The sequence below is a fragment of the Protopterus annectens genome, chromosome 15.part0, assembly GCF_019279795.1.
Source record: "Protopterus annectens isolate FY-2018-M chromosome 15.part0, PAN1.0, whole genome shotgun sequence".
Lineage (NCBI taxonomy): Eukaryota > Metazoa > Chordata > Ceratodontiformes > Protopteridae > Protopterus > Protopterus annectens.
This window is the reverse complement of record NC_056749.1, coordinates 282170225-282195051: the sequence shown is the minus strand read 5'-3', so window position 1 is coordinate 282195051 and position 24827 is coordinate 282170225. Positions and strand designations below refer to the sequence as shown.

Below are 24827 nucleotides of genomic sequence, written 5' to 3'. Positions count from 1 at the left end.
GTTGCCTCATTTATTTGCAACCTGACATGCCTGAGTACATGTGTTCATGCGCTCGACTTATTTACAATCAGTAATTGCCAGTTAGCTGTAATACTAGCTCAGGCGCAAGTTATACTGGATCCTGGGAATGATGGAGGCCCTAGACAGTTATAATAAACAGGAGCAGTCTGCCTCGTCTAAATCAAAACTGCGAGTTGTGTTTGAGTGAGTCATGGACTCTCCATAACAAACATGTTCAAACACAAGGATGTAGTTCTAGATACAACTGAGCCAAAGATCATTTATTCAGCTGGGTTATCAAACGTAGGCAATATGTTCTAGTTGATCACCAATTATAGATTAAGCAGTGTGGCAGCTGGCCAAACTTAAAAAAAAGAGCATGTCCTTTGAGTGTCTAGTCGATCACTTTGTATTGAATAAATTAAATTACCACCTCCAGAAGAGCTTCTCCCATATTTTGAGAGAGTTTAGAGATGAAGTCTTAATGGACCCTGTTCAAGAATAGTTGAGGCATTACTCAAGCTCATGTTGCATCTTCAAGAGTTCATTTATTTATGTATTTGCAGTTTGTTTACTAGGAAAGTCCACTGGGCCATTCAGAGCCCATTCATGGAGGCTGGGGAGAAAAGCTCCTCACTGCATAAATAAAAGTAGAATTATATACAAGAAATAGTTTACAATATAAAAACACAATCAGTGATCCAGTGGTTAAACAAGTCAAAGTGACAGAGCATTTTTGAGGTAATTTATCAAATCTTTCCTCAGTACATGAATAAAAGTAAAATTTTATACACCAGTAAATACAACTAAGAAACAATTGGTTTGCAATACAAAAATGCAATCATACTGCAAGTCCAGTGAAAAGTTATCTACAAATAGGAAGATATTACATACCAATTCCAAAACTGCTGTGTGTTAGAGAATTCCCCCTTGTACAGCAATCTTGGAGTTAGCATGCATATAAGTAGCAGGAGTGTATGGGGTGCAGTCCCCCTCTCTGAAAGGTCAGTGGACTTGCTTCCTGTCCCAAAATGCTTTTAATGTGCAACAGCGAGCTTTGCACTTCTGTGCTACTTTTGTGGGATCATGCTACCTTTTCTTGAAGTTTCAGGACTAGCATTATATAGTCTCAAAATTCAAACAGGCACCATCATCATCATATTCTTCAGACTTGGAAAAGTACATGCAAGGGTGCTTGAAAGTTGAAAGTTGAATGTGCCCAATAGTTAAGCTACTGATTCAGTAAGAGCAAGCAGGTAATCAAATTGTAACCCATTACATTTATCACCAGGATTCATTAATGCCTACATTAACTTACATCTGAGCTAGTGTAATATTTCTGAATAACTAGAAAAGCACAAAAATGTTTTTGAATACGGACTGTGTACATTTAGTACAGGCATTAATTAATCTTATGTCTACTTCTGAAAATGTGCGTAACATTGCAGTTTTTTTCATCCTACACTTTTTATTTCTGGTTGACCTTAAAAATATTATATTATTTGGAATGTGTCAAGACTGAAAATTTTGTTGGCCATGATACCTTTAGTCTGAGATTGAAGCGAACCTGGTTCAATTAATGCTCTGTGCCGGCACTATGAACCAGAACTTCACCCTTCACCCCCTCAGCTCAAAAAAAAAAAAAAAAAAAGCACTTCATTGTAATAAGCCATAAGCGATCAAGTTATAAGTTAGCTCTACTTACTCCCCAAGTCCAGAAAAAAATAAATAAATGGATGTTCCTTCTATTGGCACACCAGTCAAGTAGTCATTCATGATACACTCCCCCTCCAGCACCAGCTATTCAGGTCCCATTTCTGTGCCCTGTCCCAAACCCCCAGTCACATATTTTATTAAAAAAAAAAGCTTTTCTCCTTTTTAAACTGTAGCAAAATATTTGCTACAGTTTATACCCTGCCTACATGGAGTGCTACAGCGCTCATGTTTTACTTAAATTTTTTTTTTCTTTTTAAACAAATGTAGCTAACAGTTGCAGTTAACACCCTGCCTGTTATAACATTCAGGTTTTATTTGTTTTTTTTACTTTTAAACTGACCACACATGGAACACTAAAACACCCAGGTTTGACAGTAAATGCAACACCGGCTTTGAAAGGCAGTATTACATTAAAGACTTTCTGCTGATCAACTCCCTGCCGAGTACCTACAAAAATCAGCTAATGCTATTGCTTACCCAGTCTCAATACTAATCAATCGAACCATAGTAGAAGCTAAAATTCCCACCATCTGGAAAATATCTTATGTAATCCCACTTTACAAAGGAGGCAACTCTACTGAATTCTCCAATTATAGGCCAATAGCTATACTCTCTCCACTTGCAAATATTATGGAAAAATGTATTCAGACAACTCATGCACCACCTAATCCAGAATCACCTTATGGCAGACACTCAGCATGGCTTCCTTCCTCATCACAGCACTATTTCAACCCTCCTAGCCTTTACCAACACCATAAACCATAATCGCAACAATAATTATATATCCTCAGCCCTCTTCTTGGATCTTTCCAAGGCATTCGATATGGTTGATCACCAACTTTTAATCCACACCCTGCAAACATTCTGTCTAGATACTAGAGCCCTTCAATGGTTTCAATCCTACCTGAATGGTCAACAGCAAGCTGTCCTCTGGCAGAACAAACACTCTAACCTTCTACCTAACACCCTTGGAGTACCACAAGGCTCTATACTAGGGCCCTTGCTGTTCTCCATCTTCATTAACGACCTTTATACTGTCATCCCAAAAGTCAGCTGTTTCCAATATGCTGATGACTCTACTCTGATTTGCTCAGCCACATCTCCAATAGAGTTATGGTCAGCTACCCAGACCACATTTAATACAATAGAATACTGGCTTTCTGAACGTCGTCTGATCCTAAATCCCAAAACTAAAATGCTGTTATTTTCACCAACATTTAGGTCTACCGCTTTCACCTTTACCATAAATTCAAATGATGGCACAATAATCTCCCCTGACCCCTCTACAAAACTATTAGGTGTCATCATAAACAATCTAAAATTTGACCTACATGTTAACCAAACTATCAAAACCATCAATAAAGAACTAGGGTCACTTTACAGAATAAAAGCCTTCCTAACCCCTCCAGCTAAAATTGCCATAGCTCGCTCTCACCTTCTTTCAACCCTTCTGTATGCATCCCCTCTACTCTCGAATTTAAACAAGACTGTCCTTAAACTCTCAATTTGCTACAACCACATTGCCAGGTTTGCCACCTGGAACTCTTCCAGCTGATATTACCTTACTTTCCACCTTAGGTCAATTTAAAACTAGACTCAAACAACATTTGTCACTTAATTGGCTATGTCAATTTATCAAGCCTGGCTAACTCTCTCTAGAATGTGTAAAAATCTGTTAACCAGTTTACTGTGTAATTTAATTTAATCCTGATTTGCGCTCAGGATTAACTCTAACCTGTGGAACTTGTTTGACTTGCTTACTTATGTAATCTCTGTAAATAGTCTGTTTGTAATATGTAATGCTGTATCTGCTTTCCCTTGGAGCTTTTCTCCCCAGGCCTCCGCTGAAAATGGACATGCATCCAGTCGGACTATCCCGGTCAACAAATGTAAAATAAAATAAAATAAATAAAGAGCAATTGAAATTGGCTGATCATGCCCCCAACACTTTGCACCTGGGTCTGTTCCCTCTCCTGTCCTGCACTGGCTATGCTGCTGGTCTGAGACATGTGTGTAACAAGGGTGGGATGGAGAGGGTGGCTGCAATCAGCAACAGCTTGCAGGGGACACCAATCAACATAGATAACTTTATAAAAATAAAAGTTTGACAATTTACAAGCACTAATCAAAAACGTTGCCATTAAATGACCATGATCATTTATTAGAGACTTCTAAGCTGTCAAACTGTTCTTGGATAGTTTACAAGCTGCCTAAGCAATCATTTAATGACAGCTTATGAATTAAGTCTGTTCTTTATAAACTATCTGTAGACAATCACTAAATGACAGCTTGTAAACTGTTTTTTTTTTTTTTAACCAACATATTTTCTGGGGGGGGGGCACTATCCCCCTGCTGATCCTCAATCCTGGCCACTCTATATATAGCCCTATTTTCTTCCTGGAGCAAAATTCAAGCATGTCGGGAGTGCATGGTCATTCTAGCATGGGGGACAGGGATTTGTAATAAAGCCCTTGCAAACCCTGCACACTCCAGTAGTTCTTTTCTGCTTTAGCAAGTAACAAATCAAAGTCCATAGTGTACAGATTTTCTTCTCTAGAGAGTCTTGCCCCTTTGGATACCTTCACTGGAAGATGTTCAGGCCTTTTCAACAGCCCACAGCAGTTCCTCCTTACTGTGGTATAACACTCAATCTATGTTCCATTGGCCTCTATGAGTGGCCAACTTTTCTTTAGTACGGCTACAGCCCTAATTACATAACTGTTTCAGTTATAGTATTAAGCACCATCACCTTTTGTACAAAGGTTAATTCTAATGACTTAGCTATATATTGAATTGCCTTCTGCTGTACAACACATGTCTGAAGTCTCTACCAATCTGTCTCCAGATTCAGTGGATTGAATTTCAACTGCATATAACACAGCTGTCAACTCATCCTCAGTTAGATCAACATGTGGAATCGCTTTGATTTGCACCTTTAACCTGCTGGGTCACTAGCATGTTAGTGTAATCTTCAGAGCGCCTTTTGCTCGTTTCCTTACTCAGTCTAATAAAAAAATAAAATTGCTGTGGAATACATATGTGTATATATTTTAGCTACAATGGTACATACATTTTGGGTACAAAACTGTAATACAGACTGCAAACCTCCAATTTACAAAATCTATACCACTGCCTACAATTAATCTCTCAGAGATGACATTAAAAACTGTACTGCGGACATACAGGAGATACTTAGCCTTAAGAATGTATGGCAAAAATACTACTGCCTTGGACAATGACCAACTCAGTTGCATCCAAATAAGCTTCATAATGACAGCTGAACAGCTAGAGTTATATGCACTGGCTTCCCAGGAATTCACACCTCATTCTCAGGAGAGTTCCATTCACTACCATATTACTAACAGTACATGTATCATGGCTAAAATGTGTACATACACACAGACAGACACACACACACACTTCTCCAGAAGTAGCCATCTTCAAAATGTGACAATATTGCACTTGTTACCATTTTAAAGTCCATTTTTAGTGTACATTTAATTAACAAATACAAGTTCTTCCTGCAGGGCCCAAGTGTCAACAGGGTGACTTGGCAATGACTCAGTTTACAGTCATCCTTAGACTTAGTTAGCCAGACATCTTGGTTCATGGTCTGGAGATCAGTCAAGTAAATGCCTCACAAAATGTGGGTATTATGCAGTCCTATGGAATACAACTTGTCACCTTCATACTCTAATGAGGTACCTGCTAGCATATTTGCTATCCATCTTATCAAACAGGGATCTATTAATAATGCATTAAGCTTATTAACTATGCTAGCATAAAGGATGATGTCAGTGGCCTTGGCCAGGTGAAGGTGTGTTGTGTGAAGAGCATGACCACTGCCAACAGCTTGTATTACCCTTTCAAAGAAATTAACCAGATTCAGTAGACAGGATATACCCTTGATATAAGCCTAGCTGATGTGGGTCTAGCCTAGCCTAATGAGATTTTTAATGTCACAGTTTATCAGGTCAGTCATAACATATAACATGGCTTTTCAGGTAAGACTTGTCAGGATGATGGCCTCCGATTCCCAGGGTCAGAGGTGGGGCCACCATTATGGAATGGCATCACTACTGCTGTGCACCAAACCTCAGGGACAAAGCCAGGTGGCTAAACTCTGGTTAAATACTTTAAGTTCTACAAGACAGAGAAAGATGGATAAGTTTGACTGTCACAACTCATTCCAGTGTCAATAACATGAGCTGTACCTCCCTGGATTGTATGATGAGAGACATCATGGAGCTCTCAGACTGTGTCCCCAAGGCAGATATGAGCCTAGCATTGAGCAGCATCTTACCTTATCCAAGGATGATACGATGTTATGAGCAAACCCCCCCCCCCCGACTTCAATATTTGCTTAGTTTTTGGTGTCATTCAAAGGGGGCCCAATATTGGTCAGCCTGGAGGATATTATCAACAGACTGCACTGATTCACCAGGGATGGCCTGCATCTGTCCCCTTGGCAAAGACACTGTCTACCCCACAGTGCCCTTTTTTAGGCAATGCCAACCTGATAAGCTTACCAACATAATAAAACAAGCAAAGGAAAATATGAAGTATTACTGATCAATGCTAGGAGCCTTAACAAGGAACTCTACTGTCTACAAGCCCTTCTCACTCAGGAAAAGGTTGGTGTCTGTGTATAACAGAGACATGGTTTAAAATAGTGGAGCTCTCCAGCTGTGCAGAGATGCAGTTACTGTGCAGGAGATGTATTAGTCTCATTTCAGAAGACTCACATCAAGGCTGGTAAAGCAGCTTCTTCATATCCAAATAACCATGAGAAAGGTCCCATAACACATATAAGCTTGCTACAGAATTCCTTCTATGACAGACGAAAGCCAGAAAGCCTATCTATAGGAACTAGAATCACTCAGTATTAAACCTAGTAACACTTTCATTGGTGATCTAAACTATCCAACTATAGACTGGGAAACCTACTCCACCTCTCCCGTCAGTCTGTCCCTCAAGATGTAATAAAAACTGACTCGCCTCCAGCTATCACACAAGACCAAGTCATACAAGTGCACAACCACAGAGACTCCTGGACTTTGTCAATACAAATGCCCTTGAACAATTAGAGTACCCACAACATCTTCGGCCTTGCCCTTACTAATGAGCATCTAGCACCATCTCTTGCATATCTTCATCACTTGTTAGTGCTGACTGTAAAGCAACTTCCATTGAAATAAAACTGAAATCAGAGATCCCTTCCACCAAACGTATCTTTAGAAATTTCTTTAAGACGATCTACCTACTCCTAACTGAAACTGGCAAGCTTCAAATCCCAACCAAACCCAGTTAACTCCAATGAATATGTGGAAATGTATACTACCACTCTATACCAGCATGTAAACAGCTGCAGAGATGCAGCTGAACTCCAAAGGAACAAGTGCAGGCCAAACCCCAGAAAAACACACACGGTGGAACCATATCACCAAGCTTTATAATAAAAAAAAATAATTTTGACCAAAAGTGGGAAAAATATTTCCCTGATTGTTAGAGCTCTTGCCACTAAAACAAAACTCAGGAGCTTAATAAAATCCATCAAAGCAAAGTCTGAGGCTAAACTAGCTACCCAAGCCAAAGACCATCACAAGGCATTTTTTGATTATGCTTGTAATCTCAAAAGCACAATGCAGCAATGAGCTGAGCTGATTGTCAACAATGTTACCTAAACTGAGCCTGAAGATGTAGATGACATACTGGCTGATAACATTACCCCTCTCTCCCTTCAGTCTATCCCTGAAGATATACTGAAAACTGGCTCATCTCCAGCTATTACACAAGACCGGGTCCTAAACGTGCTGTCAAAAGCTAAAAATACTGCATTGATGGGTCCCGTTAATATCCCTGGATTCATCTTAAAAAAATTAAGCACAATTTAGCCACACCCATAACATTCAATCTCAGCCTCTAAACAGGTTTTGTACCAAGTGAGCAGAACAGCTACAGTCATTCTTCTGCATAAGGAAAGACCTTCAACAGAGGCAATTACAGACTCAAGTCTGACCAGCCTCATATACAAAGCTATGGAAAGACTTATCAGGACATAGGGAATCTCCAAACACTAGACTTGTCTCAGTTTGGATTTCTCAAGGGCAGGTTATGCTTACTCAACCTAGTCGATTTTTTGAAAAAGTCACCAAAGCAATGGAGGAAGGCAAAATGGTGCACACTGCATATCTCAACCTGACCAAACATGTTAATACAATTCCTCATGCAGGCATAGTTGAAAGGCTAAATGAACTGAGAATAAACCCCTAGGTCACCCTCTGGATTGCCAACTGATTCACAAATAGAATGCAAACAAATCAAAATAGAGGAAGTTACCTCCACAAAGAGAGACTAGTCACCAGTGGAGTCCCCAGGGTTCTGTGCTGGGACCTCTCCTGTTTGGCATCTACGTTTCTGAAGTGAAACCAATACCAAAGGACTCTGGATGACTAAATTTGCAGATGACTATAAACTGGGGGCAGTCATTGAATCCCCAAATGACTTAGCCATACTGCAGGAAGATTTGTCTCCAATAAATAACTGATGTCAAAATCATGGTCTGAAACTAAATGCAAAAATTGGATCCTTTGGCAAATCATCTATCACAGGGAACTATTGCACTGACAATACACCCCTTAGAGATGACCCCAGTTCTGCAGGATTTGAGAACCTACACAGACAGTGACTCAACTTTTCACCAACACATGGCTATTGTTAAAAGAAAGTCCTTCTATATTGCACAGATTATAAACAAACAAAAAGATTGTGTCTAGATCTAGGGATGTCATTGTATCCCTTTACTCAACCCTCATTAGGCCAATCAGTGAATATAAGATCCCCTTTGGCATGTACCTGTCCAGACACATGAAACAACTGGAATGTCCACAAAGATGCCTTAAAGGACACAAGGCCTAAACATGTCCTATATAGACCGACTCAAAGCCTTGTCACTATAATAGGTATCCTATAGACTGCTAAGAGTTGACCTGTGTCTGGCATACAGGGCATCCTCCGACCAATTACTGATAGATTTACTGCAAATCAGCAAGTCAAACAGCATCAAAAATACTCACTCTAGGAATCTAAACTTCTTCTGAAACATCAACAGAACAGTTTGGATGGACAAGTATATTTCACAGAGGATACCGCTGCTGTGGAATAGACTCCTCGTCCACATAAAACAAAGTTCATCCCTGTCCTTTTTCAAGTGCAGCTTAGATCTATGGATGGGAAACAGAAAATGTACCAATGACCGTCCCCTGTACTACTAATGGAGATGCAGCTCCTTTATCCCTTGCATAGGTCCCCTTATCTATGGCAAAATCTCAGTTATTCCCATTATGGGTTACATATAATTATCAACCATGGGATGGGCAAGGCCAATCTATAAACAAATGGGATAGGTTATTTTGAGCACAAAAGGATAATTGGCTAGACTTAAAATGACCCTCAAGGGCAGCTAGCCTAGTACTTACCTGTGAACCTATAAGTAGTGGTTCAGCATGGCTTGTTCAATACTGTTTATTAAACAGCCATGTATGTTAACAGGTGTCCTAGATGAAACCATTTTTAGTCTTGGAGAGCATCTGTAGTGAATGCTTCTTTAGTTATGATGGGGGGCATCTGAGAGCTTCAGGGATAAGTCAGTTTTGGACAATCTATGAGGTGATGCATGGAATTTGTTTGCTAGTATGGCGGCAATGTACTAGGTCAGGGAATGGTCCATTTAATGGAAAATTGTAGGCTTTGCAAAGTTTCTTATTTTACATTTTCTGTTGTATCTTTTCTGAAAACAATTACATATTTTGTACAATTTTTTACACCTGCAACCACTAAATGCAACAGGGCCTTCATACATCTAAACCTATATTCAAATAGTCCATTCAAAGATATAGCTCTTCTTTTGCCTGTTCTGTGAGTGCCTACCTGCAAGTACCTTTTGATTTAGGTCCAAGGTTATGTCTTTGGGAGCACTCAGCCTTCAAATCAATATACCAGCCCGTGTTAGGCATTGAACCAAACAATGAAACTTAGCTGTGTAATGTTACCACAGAAAGGTATGCACCAATCAGTTTTTTTTATACTAAAAAACTAGGGATATCCCATTCTCTCCAAGCAGCCCCTCACCCAGCATCTCCTTACTTTTGCTAGCCACACTCTCATGGCTTAGCCTCAAGAATTCAATAAGGTTAAGTTTTCCAAGAGAGCTGCACAATGATCAACAGCTTAATTTCAGCTATCTCAGTGTGAAATAAGAAACTGAAAGATAAGGACCGGTAATTCTGCCTGTTTTAGTAAAAGTCATTTACTGGCTAGTAAGTACACTGCCTGGATCCCAGCAAAGAAGAAACTTAGAAAACCTGAAAGAAAAACATGTGACACACTTTTATATGTGATGCGGTCTTGGTTTGATACGTTGTATCTAAACATGTGACATTTTAATGTGTGATGCTTTTACTATTTAAGGATGATTTTGTTAGTTTACTTTTTATCTGAAGAAGTTGCTGTATGGTCAGCGACGAAAAACACTTTAACAACTTTATTTTTACTCTGGGCTTCTAGACCTGTTCCTTTTGGTCTTTCTGGTTTTGTATACTTTTAGCAAGTTTTGTGCGTTTGCTGAAAGAAAATCAACTAGAAAAGGTGACGAGAAAACACTGACTGGGAAGAATCTTGCAGCTGTTCAGCAAACAGCAGTTCAAACTCCAGCTTTGGTACAAGAAATGGCTGCAGTAAATTTAGTGGGAAAAAAAGTTAAGTTGCATTCAAATGTATTTAAAATAAGTGAGACAGTGGAAAATATGCAATACCTAATGACAGAGTCGTAAGAGAGAAGACTTTCATTAACAATTCTGATAAAACTGCAAAAAAGACTAGTTAAAACTTCCAGTAATCTACAGGGAAAAAAGTAAAATGTGCTCAGAGAGGATTAAAATAAATGAGACACTGAAGGAGTATATCAACTCAAATAACAAAAAGCTAGAAAAAAATGGAAGAAGCTTTAAACAACTATTCAGATGAACTGATAAGACTGCAAAAATCAGAGGTCGAAATGAAAAAAAGACTGACTAGGTATGAGACTGCTCAAGAAGAGCTATTTCAAAAAATGGTAAAGTTAGAAGACAGAGTATGCTGGGAAAACCTGAGATTTTCTGCTGTACCAGAGAAACTGGAAGGAACAGCAGGATTTGTTAATTGAAATGGCAAATTGTGTGTATGCTTCAAACCTGGCCATGAGAAAGCAGCCAAGACCTGTACTAATAAAGATGCAATCATACCAGAAGAAAGAGTTGATCCTGACAAAATTCTGGCAGAAGAGCAAAGTAGTAAAAAGTGGACACAGTAGAATGTTTGCAAAAATGGTCATTTGCTGTACACCAGGCAGAAGAGAAGCAAATTAGTCCCAGCAATCAGGGAGACGCAAATATGAGATTCAAGCTGTTGCATTCAGCTGTCTTCAGAATATTTTGTTTCCTTTCAGTTTAAAGTAATTTTTTGATGCAGAACAGGCCAATAAGAAAATGTAAAAGGTTTTCCGACAAGGGGTAAGCCATCAAACATAAAAGGACTCTGCTTCTCAGTCTTCTGATATTAAGACCATCATAGAAAGACTTTGCCAGTGAAACCTTTTCCACTGTTCCAAAGGAAATGTTTGAGACAGAAAGGAGTTGACTAGAAGAATTAGGAGTACCTGAAATGGAGTCTGGGGTTGGGAAATGAAGATGAACAGGAGGACTAGCAAAACTGAAATTAGTGAATAAATATGAGAATATAAAGCATCAATCACATTTGGGAAGTATAGTTTTACAAGGAAAAAGTGACAGAGAAAAGATTGTATTTTTGTTATCTTTGTTAAACATGTTGGGCGACTGAGGCATATGCTACACTTCATGTCATTAATGTTTGGAAGGACACAAAGGAAGAAAAAAGGGAGAAAAGAGTAAGTATAAGCAAAATAATTTTTGTTTGTAATAGTGTTTGTATAAAAATTCTAAGATATACATTGCATGTTATATACTAAAGCATTTTCAGTAATTATTGTATGTGAAAGATAAAGTAAACGGGTGTTTTTCTTTCATTTTAGTGTCCTTCCTTTCAACCATTGACATTAAATGGGACACCTGTCATTCCCCCATGGAAACATGCTGATTAAAGGTAAAGGCAATAAATGGAGATGTCTGGGCATTGTTTAGTGAGGGAAATATATAGAAATGCAAGCAGCTTACTAAATAAAATAAGTAGGAGATAACTTTTCTTATAAACAAGTAAATAAATTATACACTTTTCTAGTAAATGCATTAATGTGCATTTAAAAATAGCTAGTGCACTTTTTTCTTAAGAGTAAATGTTAATGTTCTGAAAACATACAAGTTGTTTTCACATCTGGAAGAGGAATAAAGACAAGAACAGACAGCAATAAGTGTAAAAGGGAGCACAGGCTGTAACATGCATCTTAAGATGGACAACCTTAATTTTTAGGATAATTAATGCCCGTTTTTGCAGCTGTTGATTTGGGACAATTGTTTCTGTTAGGAGGGTTAAGCTTCAATATTTCAAAATGTACATAGTTGTGTGTTTAAGTTAATATGTTACATGGTGTGTTTGTTTTTTTATTTGAGCATTTTTATTGAAACAAATAGTTTTGTAAAATGTGATACAGGTTCAAATGGAGATGACAGGAAACAACCGTATAAAAGTCAAACAGTGGATTCTTATAAAACAAAAGCTGGAAATAAATGTTTAAATAGGTCATATATAATGGGTAGGAATCATAATGGCTATACTAAACATATTTTGGAATGTGAATGGCCTCACACATATAGAGAAAAGGGTAAGAGTACTGAATTATATTAAGAAATGCAGAATGCAAATAGCAATGTTACAGGAGACAAGTTTGGAAAGTACTGAGTATGTCAATTTGATAAAGAAAAGATTTCAGGATGGATATTCAGAAATTCAGGGACAAAGGAAAAGAGAAGTACTTATACTAATTGCTAGAGGAGTTCCAATAGTAACAATAGAAGAAAAAAGACAGTAATGGCAGATTTATGGTAGTAGGGGGCTACAACAAGGGAGGAAGACTATGCTGGCATGCATTTATATTATGCCTAAAACTGCTATTATGGAGTTTAAGAAAATTCTGATTGAAATCAACGTTCAGCAGGGAACTTGATTTGGAGTAGTGAGAATGTATCTGGAGGACATAGAACAGAAAATATAACAAAAGAGAGCAGACTTCTGAAATAATTTTTGAAAAATAGTTGGTATGGGAGATTTTCAGTAGCAGGAACTTGGAAAGAGTTCACATATTATTCTCCAAGCTACAATAACTGGGCCAGATTAGACAGAAATTATATTTTACAGGAACATGTGCATTTAACTGAAAGCTTCGACTCGCATCCAGTAACTATTTTAGATCATATGCTATGACAAAAATACAGGGTAACGAAGTAAAAAGGAGATGCTGGTGTTTTCTCACATGCCTGTTAATAGTGAAATTTAAGGAATGGGGTAGTGGAGATTCAAGAGTTATTAGAGGGGACAGAAATTTCTTCAGAAGTTCTAGATAGTGGGATAAAATAAAACTGGAGTTTAGAAATAGGGTACAAATAAAAGCGAGAGATATGGTTAAGCAATAAGAATTATTTTAGAGGGGCTCACAAAGATTAAAGTATTGCAGAATAAGGAAACTCACAGAACAAGATGAGCAACTGCAAAGTGCTAAAGAGAAAATATGAATGTATGTGGATAATATGCAGGAGTTTAGAAAGATTGTTGTTAAGCAACTGTTTTTCTGATAACTCCAGAGCACAAAAAAAAAACTCTTAGCACAACTTATGCAACAGAAAGTAGAAAGGGTTGTTTCCAAACTTAGGGAGCCTATAAGAAGAAAAATAAGCAGAGATCCTGTACAGGTAGTAGAGATTTCAGAATTTTTATGATAATTTGTGTAAAGCAGAGGAATGTGGAAATAAACAAAAGCACAAAATATTTATGGAAGACTTAAGTATGCCAAGGTTAAAGGTAGAGAAGGCTCAACAACTAACAGTTAAATAAGGAGGAGATGAGATAAAAAAAAAGTGATGTATAATCAATCAATCTGCAGGAAAGTCTCAAGGAATAGATGGTATCCCTGTGGAAGTTTGGAAGCTACGAGGGAAGAAAGTGATAGACATTTGGAAGGGGTTTTAACAGCATTTTAAAAAGAGGGGAAGCACTAACATCCTGCAAGAAAGCTATGGTGGCTGTAATACATAAACAGGGTAAAGACCCATTAGAACAGGCTTCATCCAAGTCCATTTCACTTTAAACCATGATTATAAAGTGTTGATGTCTATAATAGCTATAAGAATGGCAAAGTATGTGCTAAAAATTGATATATATGGATCACTGTGGCTTTGTGGAGGGGAGGCAAACATTTTGACAGCAATGATAACCCAGACAGATGTAGAATGCAAGAAAATACTGCTGTTGATGGGTTTTGATGCCAAAAAGCATTTGACAGAGTAAGCTGGGTGGGGCAATGGAAGCATTTGCATTCCCTGATACAATAGTATGGTTAATAAGAGGACATATGAGGGACTGGTGGCAAAAATTAAAGTGGGAGTGTTCCCCTCTAAGTTTTGTCCAGACAGGAACCAGGCAGTGATGTCCTCTTTCCCCTTTGTTATTGGTGTTATTTAGAGCCATTGGCAAGGAAAATAAGGGACTCGATTGAAGGATATAATTGGTATGGTAATCAAGAAAAATTGGCTTTTACTGCAGACGTTACTATTTTTTACCTGATAAAATAATAAAAGCACATCTCAGTATTGTGGAATATTCTGAGGCAGAATCAATTTATTTTCCTGGATATCAAATTATAAAAGTTAATGAAGACAAAATAATGGCTGTAGCTATAACTATATACCCACTCACAAATTGAATCAGTAATACCCACATTTATGGGGACATGATAAAATGACGCAATTAGGAGTATGGGTTCAAATGATTTTTTGTGGCAGCTAAGGATATATGGGAAGAGACTAAAAATATAATACAAAAACTGAGAAACTGGAAGCTCCTGTTTATGGATATGGATAGCAAGATGCAAGCATTGAAATAATTTGAGTCCCTTTAGTTTTATATACAAATCGGGCATATTTTTACCAATCAGGGAGAAGCTGTGGATGGTAATAAAGAGTTGAAAGATTTTATCTGGGAGGGGAACAGGGGCAAGGTCAAGTGGATAAGTTGATCCTTCCTATAGAACAAGGTGGTTTAGAAGTACTCAATTTGAAGGGGTATTACAGAGCTACACAGTTAGGGCTCATATACATAAAACAAGCAGAAAACTATAATTCAAAATGGAAAGGGATGATGATGAAGCAGGGGGAACTTCAAGAAATAAGGAAAGGGTGGGAGTTTAGATGCATATCCCTAAGGAAAACATCCATACAGACTATTATATATTCATAAATTACCATAAAGTATTCAAATATCTAAGCCAATACATGAATGCAGAAAGGAGATTTTTCCAATAGGGATGACTGCAATTATGGGTACAGAAAATAGGCAAGAGGGGGCTGGAATTTACTTGAGAAAACTAGCTAAAGAGCCAAGGTATTGGGAGCAAGTAACTAGAAAGGTAAATGTAAAAGAATGGGAATCCGGTAACAATACATTTGGACTGTGGACTAGAGACTGCCTTCCCCATCAGGGATTGATATCAGAGTATAGGCAAAGAGAAAGGAATAGGAGGAGTTGTGGAAAACCTACTCTGGTAGAGTTTTTAAATGGATCTAGAACAGAATCTATTGTTAAAAACAGATAATTAGTAGGGGATATAAAATCTTGCATGATAACTATAGGATTAAGAGTTTAGAAAAGATTGGCAAGACAGACTAGAAAAGCAATTCACAAGAAAACAATGGGAGGACATATGTATGGCTCACAAATATGCAACAAAGTCTAGAAGATTTAGGAGTTTTGCTAGGAAGTGTTTGATTATGTAGTTTTGTACCCCAAATCAGACTTCAAAGGATTTTTCCTCAAGTAGATGGCAAATGTTAGACGTGTGATAAGGTAGAAAGAGGTAATGGGGAACATGTGTTGGTAGTGTAATGAATTAGCAGTTTTTTTTAAATTTCCTACAAAGTACTCTGTCAGAAATATTGAGTGAGGAAATGGGTGTAGCTAACGAAATAATTTTTTTCAGCTGGAATACAGGATCTGAATTGCTTAGGCATAATACAGCCTTTTCAATTTTAATTCTGGTGGCTGCCAAAAAAGTAATTACGTGAAAATGGAAATCAAAGTCTAAACCCACTGTAGTTGATGAAAGGAATATTGTAAAAGTGATAAAAATAACTGGAAGTGGATCTTTAGAAAAAGGTAGGAGCAAATTACATAAAAATGGAAACTGTGGGAACAATACATGCAGAATAATGTTTTGGAGGAGTGAGGTTTAACGGAATGCAGGAATGGAGCAATTCATGTACTGCTGTATTGATAATTGTATAAAAAAAATGTATGAGATGCATACTGTTTGTAACTGTGAATGTGTTAACATGGCTTGTTTTCTTTTATATAAAAGTGTGCGTTATGTCTTAAGTGATAATTCAATAAGCATGTTTAAAAAAAAATAAAAAAAAGAATACAGGTCAGTGCTTCATACTTGTGGTACTAAAACAAAGGTGTTTTAAATTTGAAAGGTCCAAAATCGGTCTCCTTGTGTTTGGTACCAAAGGAAAGGCCATCCAATATTGACCTCCATGTGCTTTTTCCTAGAACAAGAAAATCCTTTCAAAAAGAAAATCTCTGGCCTTGTTGGGCAGGAAAAACTGGATCTGTTGGTCTTTGACATAGCTGGCCTGATAGAATCAGTGAAAAAAGATGGATTCCAGACTGAGAAGTAAGGGATGTCCACTGAAGTAAATCATTCTAAATTATTTCTAGAACCCAGGCATCTGAAGTTCTATTTCCAGAGACGAATCCAGTGGGGGAGATATTGCCTGCAATTTGGAAGAATGGACAGGGTGGGAGGAGTCATAGATATTCACTGAGATTTCATTTGAAAGGAGGGCTCTTTAGATCCCTCTCCTTTCCTTTGAATATCCCTGTCATTTATGTTGGCAGGCTTTTGCTTAGAGGATTTAAAGGTCTTTCAAAAAAAATGGACAGGGTGGGGGTAGGGGAAGGGTGTCGTATATATTCAGTGAGATTTCTTTTAAAAGGAGGGCTCTTTAGATCCCTCTCCTTTCTTTTGAATATCCCTGCCATTTATGTTTGGCAGGTTTTGCAGGGAGGATTTAAATGGGTTTCAAAAAAGAACCAGAGAAGAGTGGAAATTCCTTTGACATTTTGGTTTAGAAGACCAAAAGAGTTGTTTGACTCCTTGCATCAAAGTGGAGTTTAGGGAAGAGTTAACACAGGCACTGGGAGGCACTGGAGAGTTACCAAATAGCTGGGTAACTACAGCAGAACTAGTAAGGGAGACTGCTAGAAAGGTGCTTGGTGTGACATCTGGACAGAGGAAGGAGGACAAGGAGACCTGGTGGTGGAATGAGGAAGTACAGGAGAGTATACAGAGGAAGAGGCTGGCGAAGAAGAAGTGGGATTATCAAAGAGATGAAGAAAGCAGACATGAGTATAAGGAGATGAGGCGCATGGCAGAGAGAGAGGTAGCGAAAGCCAAGGATAAGGCGTATGGAGAGTTGTATGAGAGATTGGACACTAAAGAAGGAGAAAAGGACCTGTACCGATTGGCTAGAGTCCTAGACAGTGGGACAGAGCTGGGAAAGATGTGCAGCAAGTAAGGGTGATAAAGGATAGTGAGGGAAAGGTACTCACAAGAGAGGAGAGTGTGTTGAGTAGATGGAAAGAGTATTTTGAGAGGCTGATGAATGAAGAGAATGAGAGAGAAGGTTGGATGATGTGGGGATAGTGAATCAGGAAGTGAATCAGATTAGCAAGGAGGAAGTCTGGACAGCTATGAAGAGGATGAAGAATGGAAAGGCTGTTGGCCCAGATGACATCCCAATGGAAGCATGGAGGTGCTTAGGAGAAATGGCAGTGGAATTTTTAGCTAGATTGTTTAATGAAATTTTGGAAAGTCAGAGGATGCCTAAAGAGTGGAGAAAAAGTGTTTTGGTACCCATCTTTAAGAATAAGGGTGATGTGCAGAGCTGCAGTAACTACAGAGGGACAAAATTGATCAGTCACAGCTTGAAGTTATGGGAGAGAGTAGTAGAAGCTAGGTTAAGAAAGGATGTGATTATTAGTAATCAGCAGTATGGTTTCATGCCAGGAAAGAGCACTACAGATGCGATGTTTGCTCTGAGAGCATTACTGGAGAAATACAGAGAAGGTTAGAAGGAGTTGCATTGTGTCTTTGTAGACTTGGAGAAAGCATATGGCAGGGTGCCTAGAGAAGAGTTGTGGTATTGTATGAGGAAGTCGGGAGTGGCAGAGAAGTATGTAAGAGTGGTACAGGATATGTGTGAGGGTAGTGTGACAGTGGTGAGGACTGCAGTGGGAGTGACAGATCCGTTTAAGGTGGAGGTGGGATTACATCAAGGATCAGCTCTGAGTCCTTTCTTATTTGCAGTGGTGATGGACAGGTTGACAGATGAGATCAGACAGGAGGCCCCGTGGACTATGATGTTTGCAGATGACATTGTGATCTGTAGTGAGAGTAGGAATCAGGTTGAGGAGACTCTGGAGAGGTGGAGATATGCTCTAGAGAGCACAGGAATGAAGGTCAGCAAGGCTAAGACAGAACATATGTGTGTAAATGAGAGGGAGGGTAGAGGAATGGTGAGGATGCAGGTAGTAGAGTTGGTAAAGGTGGACGAGTTTAAGTACTTGGGATCAGCAATTCAGAGTAATGGTGAATGTGGAAGAGAAGTAAAGAAGAGAGAGTACAGGCATGGTGGAATGGGTGGAGAAGAGTGTCAGGAGTGATTTGTGACAGACTGGTACCAGTAAGAATGAAAGGGAAGGTCTACAAGAGGGTAGTGAGACCAGCTATGTTATATGGGTTGGAGACAGTGGCATTGACAAAAAGGCAGGAGTCAGAGCTGGATGTGGCAGAGTTAAAGATGTTAAGATTTGCACTCGGTGTGACTAGGATGGATAGGATTAGGAATCAGTATATTAGAGGGTCAGCTCATGTTGGACAGTTTGGAGACAAAGCAAGAAAGGCTAGATTGCATTGGTTTGGACAGGTGCTGAGGAGGGATGATGGGTATACTGGGAAAAAGATGCTAAGGATGGAGCTGCCAGGTAAAAGGAAAAGAGGAAGGCCCAAGATAAGGTTTATGGACGTGGTGAGAGAGGACATGCAGGCGATTGGTGTGACAGAGCAAGATGCAGAGGATAGGAAGAAATGGAAAGAGATGATCCGCTGTGGTGACCCCTAATGGAAAAAGCCGAAAGATGATTATCAACTTTCTTCTTTCTTCCAGTTTTAGCACTTCAAATGAAGAATTCACAAACAAAAGTTCCCTGTTAAAAGGCATATTTAATAACTGAGCCTTAACATCAAGGAAATTTTCTAATCTTAAGCATGCATTCAGCTACATTACAGAAGTTGTAGCAGCAGCCCTAGACACAGCATCCACTGCACTCTAAACACACTTACTAGAATAGAATGCTTACTGACTTGTGAAACAGAATTCAATACTAATTTACTATGTCCAAAAGTAAAGAGATATATTGCAGTAAAGGGCCAAAAGGTGCAAGAGTTATCTGTTTAAGAAAAACATTTTGACTAAAGTTAGTGTTTTTGTATTTTACAGAAAATGCTGGAGTGCTTCAAGTCACTAATAATTAAAGAAATTGAAAAAAATGTTCTACATATATCACTAGGGACGAAAGACTTTAAAAGAGCCCTAGTGAGAGCAAGCATCTATGTTGGACCCTTGGTTAGGAATTTCCTCTGCCCTAAACACCTGAAAGTATTTAGGGGGCCCAACAGACCTGAAGGGCTGTTATGCAATGCAGATGAAGCAAAAACATTTTTAAACATGTGAGGTGCCTCAAACAGTTAAGGCTGTGGAGGTTGTGAATTTAGTTTTTAAGAGTTTTGTTGAAACTGCAGATGCCTGAACCAGAAATTTTGTGGCATGACCCTAAAGTCCAAAGGCTGTGTTAGTACAGACAGAACACCAGTAAGTGCAAGGAAAACAGTACAGACACTGTTGCAAGAAAGAGGTTACCTGAAGAGAAAACTGCAATACGAATATGGACATCCACGATAGTTTCCATAATTGCCTCAAGTGTGTATGGTTCACTTGAATATTGTAAGTTGAATATCAAGTCTGAGTATCCTGCATTTTGTTCAAACACCAAAGAACAGAATGTTTGATTATCTTCTATTTTTTTTTTATTATGTTATAAATTACTTCTCCCTAGAAAATCACAAGGTTAGCAGCAACAGTTACATTATGACCACACATGGACACACACGGAAAGAAAAGCGGATGCAGATATGCCACTAATTCAGTTCTACTTCTTTTAGGACAACCTTCTTCTGCTGGATTAATGAGCTGTAGTCCACTGTTGGATTCCTTCGGCCTCCATTTGCCACTGTGTAAATCTGAACAGGTCACTTAACTACACAGTGTTCCCAAGGTGAAGCTGAAATGTCTGTGTGGCTCAGTGCTCTGCCACGGTCAACAAATACAACTACATATACCACCAAGTAATAAACTGTATTACCATACAAATTACACATGCTTCTGTAGTCATTCATTACTTAGTATATCACACCAGACTTATGCATTGACAATCCCATGTTCAGTATACATACCCATTCATTACTTAGTATATCGCACCAGACTTATGCATCGACAATCCCATGTTCAGTATACATACCCATTCTTTACTTAGTATATCGCACCAGACTTATGCATAGACAATCCCATGTTCAGTATACATAGCCATTCCTTACTTAGTATATCGCACCAGATAGACAATCCCATGTTCAGTATACATAGCCATTCCTTACTTAGTATATCACACCAGACTTATGCATCGACAATCCCATGTTCAGTATACATAGCCATTCCTTACTTAGTATATCACACCAGACTTATGCATCGACAATCCCATATTCAGTATACATAGCCATTCATTACTTAGTATATCGCACCAGACTTATGCATCGACAATCCCATGTTCAGTATACATAGCCATTCATTACTTAGTATATCGCACCAGACTTATGCATCGACAATCCCATGTTCAGTATACATAGCCATTCATTACTTAGTATATCGCACCAGACTTATGTATCGACAATCCCATGTTCAGTATACATACTCATTCATTACTTAGTATATCGCACCAGACTTATGCATTTACAATCCCATGTTCAGTATACATAGCCATTCATTACTTAGTATATCGCACCAGACTTATGCATTTACAATCCCATGTTCAGTATACATAGCCATTCATTACTTAGTATATCACACCAGACTTATGCATCGACAATCCCATGTTCAGAATACATACCCATTCTTTACTTAGTATATCGCACCAGACTTATGCATAGACAATCCCATGTTCAGTATACATAGCCATTCCTTACTTAGTATATCACACCAGACCTATGCATCGACAATCCCATGTTCAGTATACATAGCCATTCCTTACTTAGTATATCACACCAGCCTTATGCATCGACAATCCCATGTTCAGTATACATAGCCATTCATTACTTAGTATATCGCACCAGACTTATGCATAGACAATCCCATGTTCAGTATACATAGCCATTCATTACTTAGTATATCGCACCAGACTTATGCATCGACAATCCCATGTTCAGTATACATAGCCATTCATTACTTAGTATATCGCACCCGACTTATGTATAGACAATCCCATGTTCAGTATACATACCCATTCATTACTTAGTATATTGCACCAGACTTATGCATTTACAATCCCATGTTCAGTATACATACCCATTCATTACTTAGTATATCACACCAGACTTATGCATCGACAATCCCATGTTCAGTATACATACCCATTCATTACTTAGTATATCACACCAGACTAATGCATCGACAATCCCATGTTCAGTATACATACCCATTCATTACTTAGTATATCGCACCAGACTTATGCATCGACAATCCCATGTTCAGTATACATACCCATTCATTACTTAGTATATCGCACCAGACTTATGCATCGACAATCCCATGTTCAGTATACATACCCATTCCTTACTTAGTATATCGCACCAGAGTTATGCATCGACAATCCCATGTTCAGTATACATACCCATTCATTACTTAGTATATCGCACCAGACTTATGCATCGACAATCCCATGTTCAGTATACATACCCATTCTTTTCTTTCTTCAGGTTCTGCGAGGAATGTACTTTTACCTGCAACACAGACAGAGTAGATGCTGAAAGCTTTAAACAGTGTTTTGACTACCATCATTTGTTCCAGATTTCACATCTTTTCTCTGCACAGAAGAAACTACCCAATGTTAACGAAAAACAAACACTGACATTACTCTTAAGAAATAATTTCTGGACAGAATGATCACAGAAATCGGTGTTACTTTTCATGGGACATTTGCATAATTACCCAACATATTTCTCAAAATGACAATGAATGTAGATTTTACACTCAAAATACCAGCAAATGTTCAGTGCTCTATAGTCCTACATATCAGCAAGCAATTAAGACTTCTTACAGACCCAATTAATGCTGACAATATGTAAATGCATTACCGCCATTTACTTGCTAAACTATCCTGAGCCCGTGGTACCACTTCCTTTTCAGGCATCAGTCATTCTCCAACTTTACAAGTCTCCGGTCAGTCAGTCTCCCACACACCCTTTACAAGTCTCCGGTTCAGTCAGTCAGTCTCCCACACACCCTTTACACGTCTCCGGTTCAGACACACACACACACACACAGACACACACACACACAGACACACACACACAGACACACACACAGACACACACACAGACACACACACAGACACACACACAGACACACACAGACACCCTTATAGCCAGGTAACTAATGGATTATAGTATGTATTAGTGCAGCTAAAATGTACAAATGTACAAGACCTTTCAGTACTCACCAGTGGATTTTCCAAACAGCATGCTTTAAAACAGTTGTATTTTCCAGACAGTGTGTGTTCTGGACTGTTGTTTCCCAGATAGATTGATGTAAATAGTCAGGCCCCACTACTTACTCTCTCTCCCACAAACAGTCTTCTCCATATTAGCAACAATATGTGGACTGCGGTGTCCACCCCTCCCCACCATTTGTAGTACACTTAGAATGGGCCATTTAAAGTAACCTTGGAAATGTCTACCCACCATTTTTAAATCCTGGCAAAAACATCAAGGCTGCCTTTACAGTTATTAGACACACCCACAAAACTAAAAAAATAAAATGTGTTTATGTGGAGGGCTATCCACCCATGCCTCTTTACTATTATATACCAACTCAGTGGTCACACAGCTGTGAAAGAAAAACAAGACTGTGAAATCCATGAAGCACTGATCTGGTATCTCATCCTGCAGTCTCAACAGTCTGCAGGACAAAGTAAAAGACTATGAATAAGGATAACTGTTCAGAATGTCAGAACCTGGCCACAGCTAACTTGGTTAAAAATAATATGTGGCAGTATCAGTCACCAGAATACCACCCTCCCTTCTCGGCATTCATTACTCTGCAAGACTAATTCTTTGCAGAGGTCCAAACCTCTCAATGCTAGAAGAAAACATTCTAACTTTCATTCTTCACAGGTGAAGCAATCTTACAGAAACAAATCACATATTATGCTATATGCTCCACCACAGGACTGCAAGGCTGTTAAAATGTGTTAGTAACAGTCTATCTTGGATAAAGCCGGGATAGTACAGGGGAACCAGCCCCCTTGTTGCATACAGACATTCTTCTCTCACATTCAGTCATTCAAAGCCACTCTTAAACCTACATGAAAATGTTGTGGATTTTTTTCAAGTAAGTTGTGTCTTCTAAAATGTAAAAACTAAAATGGATGAACCAAACCACAGCCAGTAGGCAAATAATAAAAACTTTGTTTAATGGTAAACACATTCACAGCAAGATATGCTGCTTCATTACACACTCCAATATTACAGAAATACATACTTAAAATACAAAGAACCAATAAAAACTTGTATTCAGTTATATATGCAAATAAAACCAATCCACATTTAAAGAAACCAAAAATACTTTAAAAAGACATTTCACCTTAACTGTGCCCTAGCACGCCAAGTTTAATACAGACCTTATCAGTGATCCCCTTCCCCATGGTGGCGCTCATCCAGATGGATCCACTCTAACACGGCTGTCTCAGTTTTATTTCTGATATCTCCCCCTCTTTCATTTTCAGGGATTAATTGCATGTCCATAAATTTAAAAGCATGTGTACGGTCATACAAACTTATATGCTTAGCTAAAGCATTTGAGTCTGCACCCCTGGAAATGTCATACAAATGTTCCCTCATACACTCCCTTCAATGTACAATTGGTCTTCCCTATGTAAAAAGAGAAGCATTTTATGCAGTAGGCTAAATAGACTAAGTTAACGCTGTTGCAGTGGTTCTACTTTGCCCCCTGCATCCCCCACACACACTCTACTTTAATATTCTAACTCCGAGACCGCACTACAGTGGAGTAAAGGGAAATCTCCCATTTAGCACTATATGGGAAGTGCTAAACGGGAGATTTTCCATACAATATCTGTAGTGCCATCACACAGATGGCACATAGACACAGTATGCGGTGCCCTGCAAAAACACATTCTCAGACCTACACTTACCTTTTTCTTCCCCTTCAAACCTTCGATATTTTAAAACTTGATGTTCTGGTCTCGATGATCTGAACTTTGATGTTTTAAACATTCGATGGTTTGAAGGGGAACCGTTGCAGTCTGCCCTTAAACACCCATTCCTTTCCTTTGTCCAGGTGGGTGAATCTACTACTCTTTCTACATATCTGCAAAAATTACATCTATTACAGGGATAAGTACCTATGGTATTAGTATCATATCCATCTTTATACACACTCCTAGGGCCACACAACATTCTTATGATTTCTCATTTTTAA

The 24827-nt window shown here is 38.6% G+C and overlaps 1 protein-coding gene across 3 annotated transcripts in view; it reads right to left on the bottom strand.

Moving 5' to 3' along the window:
* LOC122789648 (lysozyme g-like) overlaps positions 1–24827 on the bottom strand; it is a 296078-nt gene that overhangs the window by 132320 nt on the left and 138931 nt on the right. For 2 of the 3 annotated variants that reach the window (XM_044057059.1, XM_044057058.1), the window contains one exon: positions 22065–22108. In XM_044057059.1, coding sequence (XP_043912994.1) covers positions 22065–22068 — 4 coding nt within the window. In that variant the 5' untranslated portion in view covers positions 22069–22108. Of the gene's footprint in view, positions 1–20512; positions 20532–22064; positions 22109–24827 lie in introns of those variants that run through there. The other variant, XM_044057060.1, reaches the window with a different exon arrangement.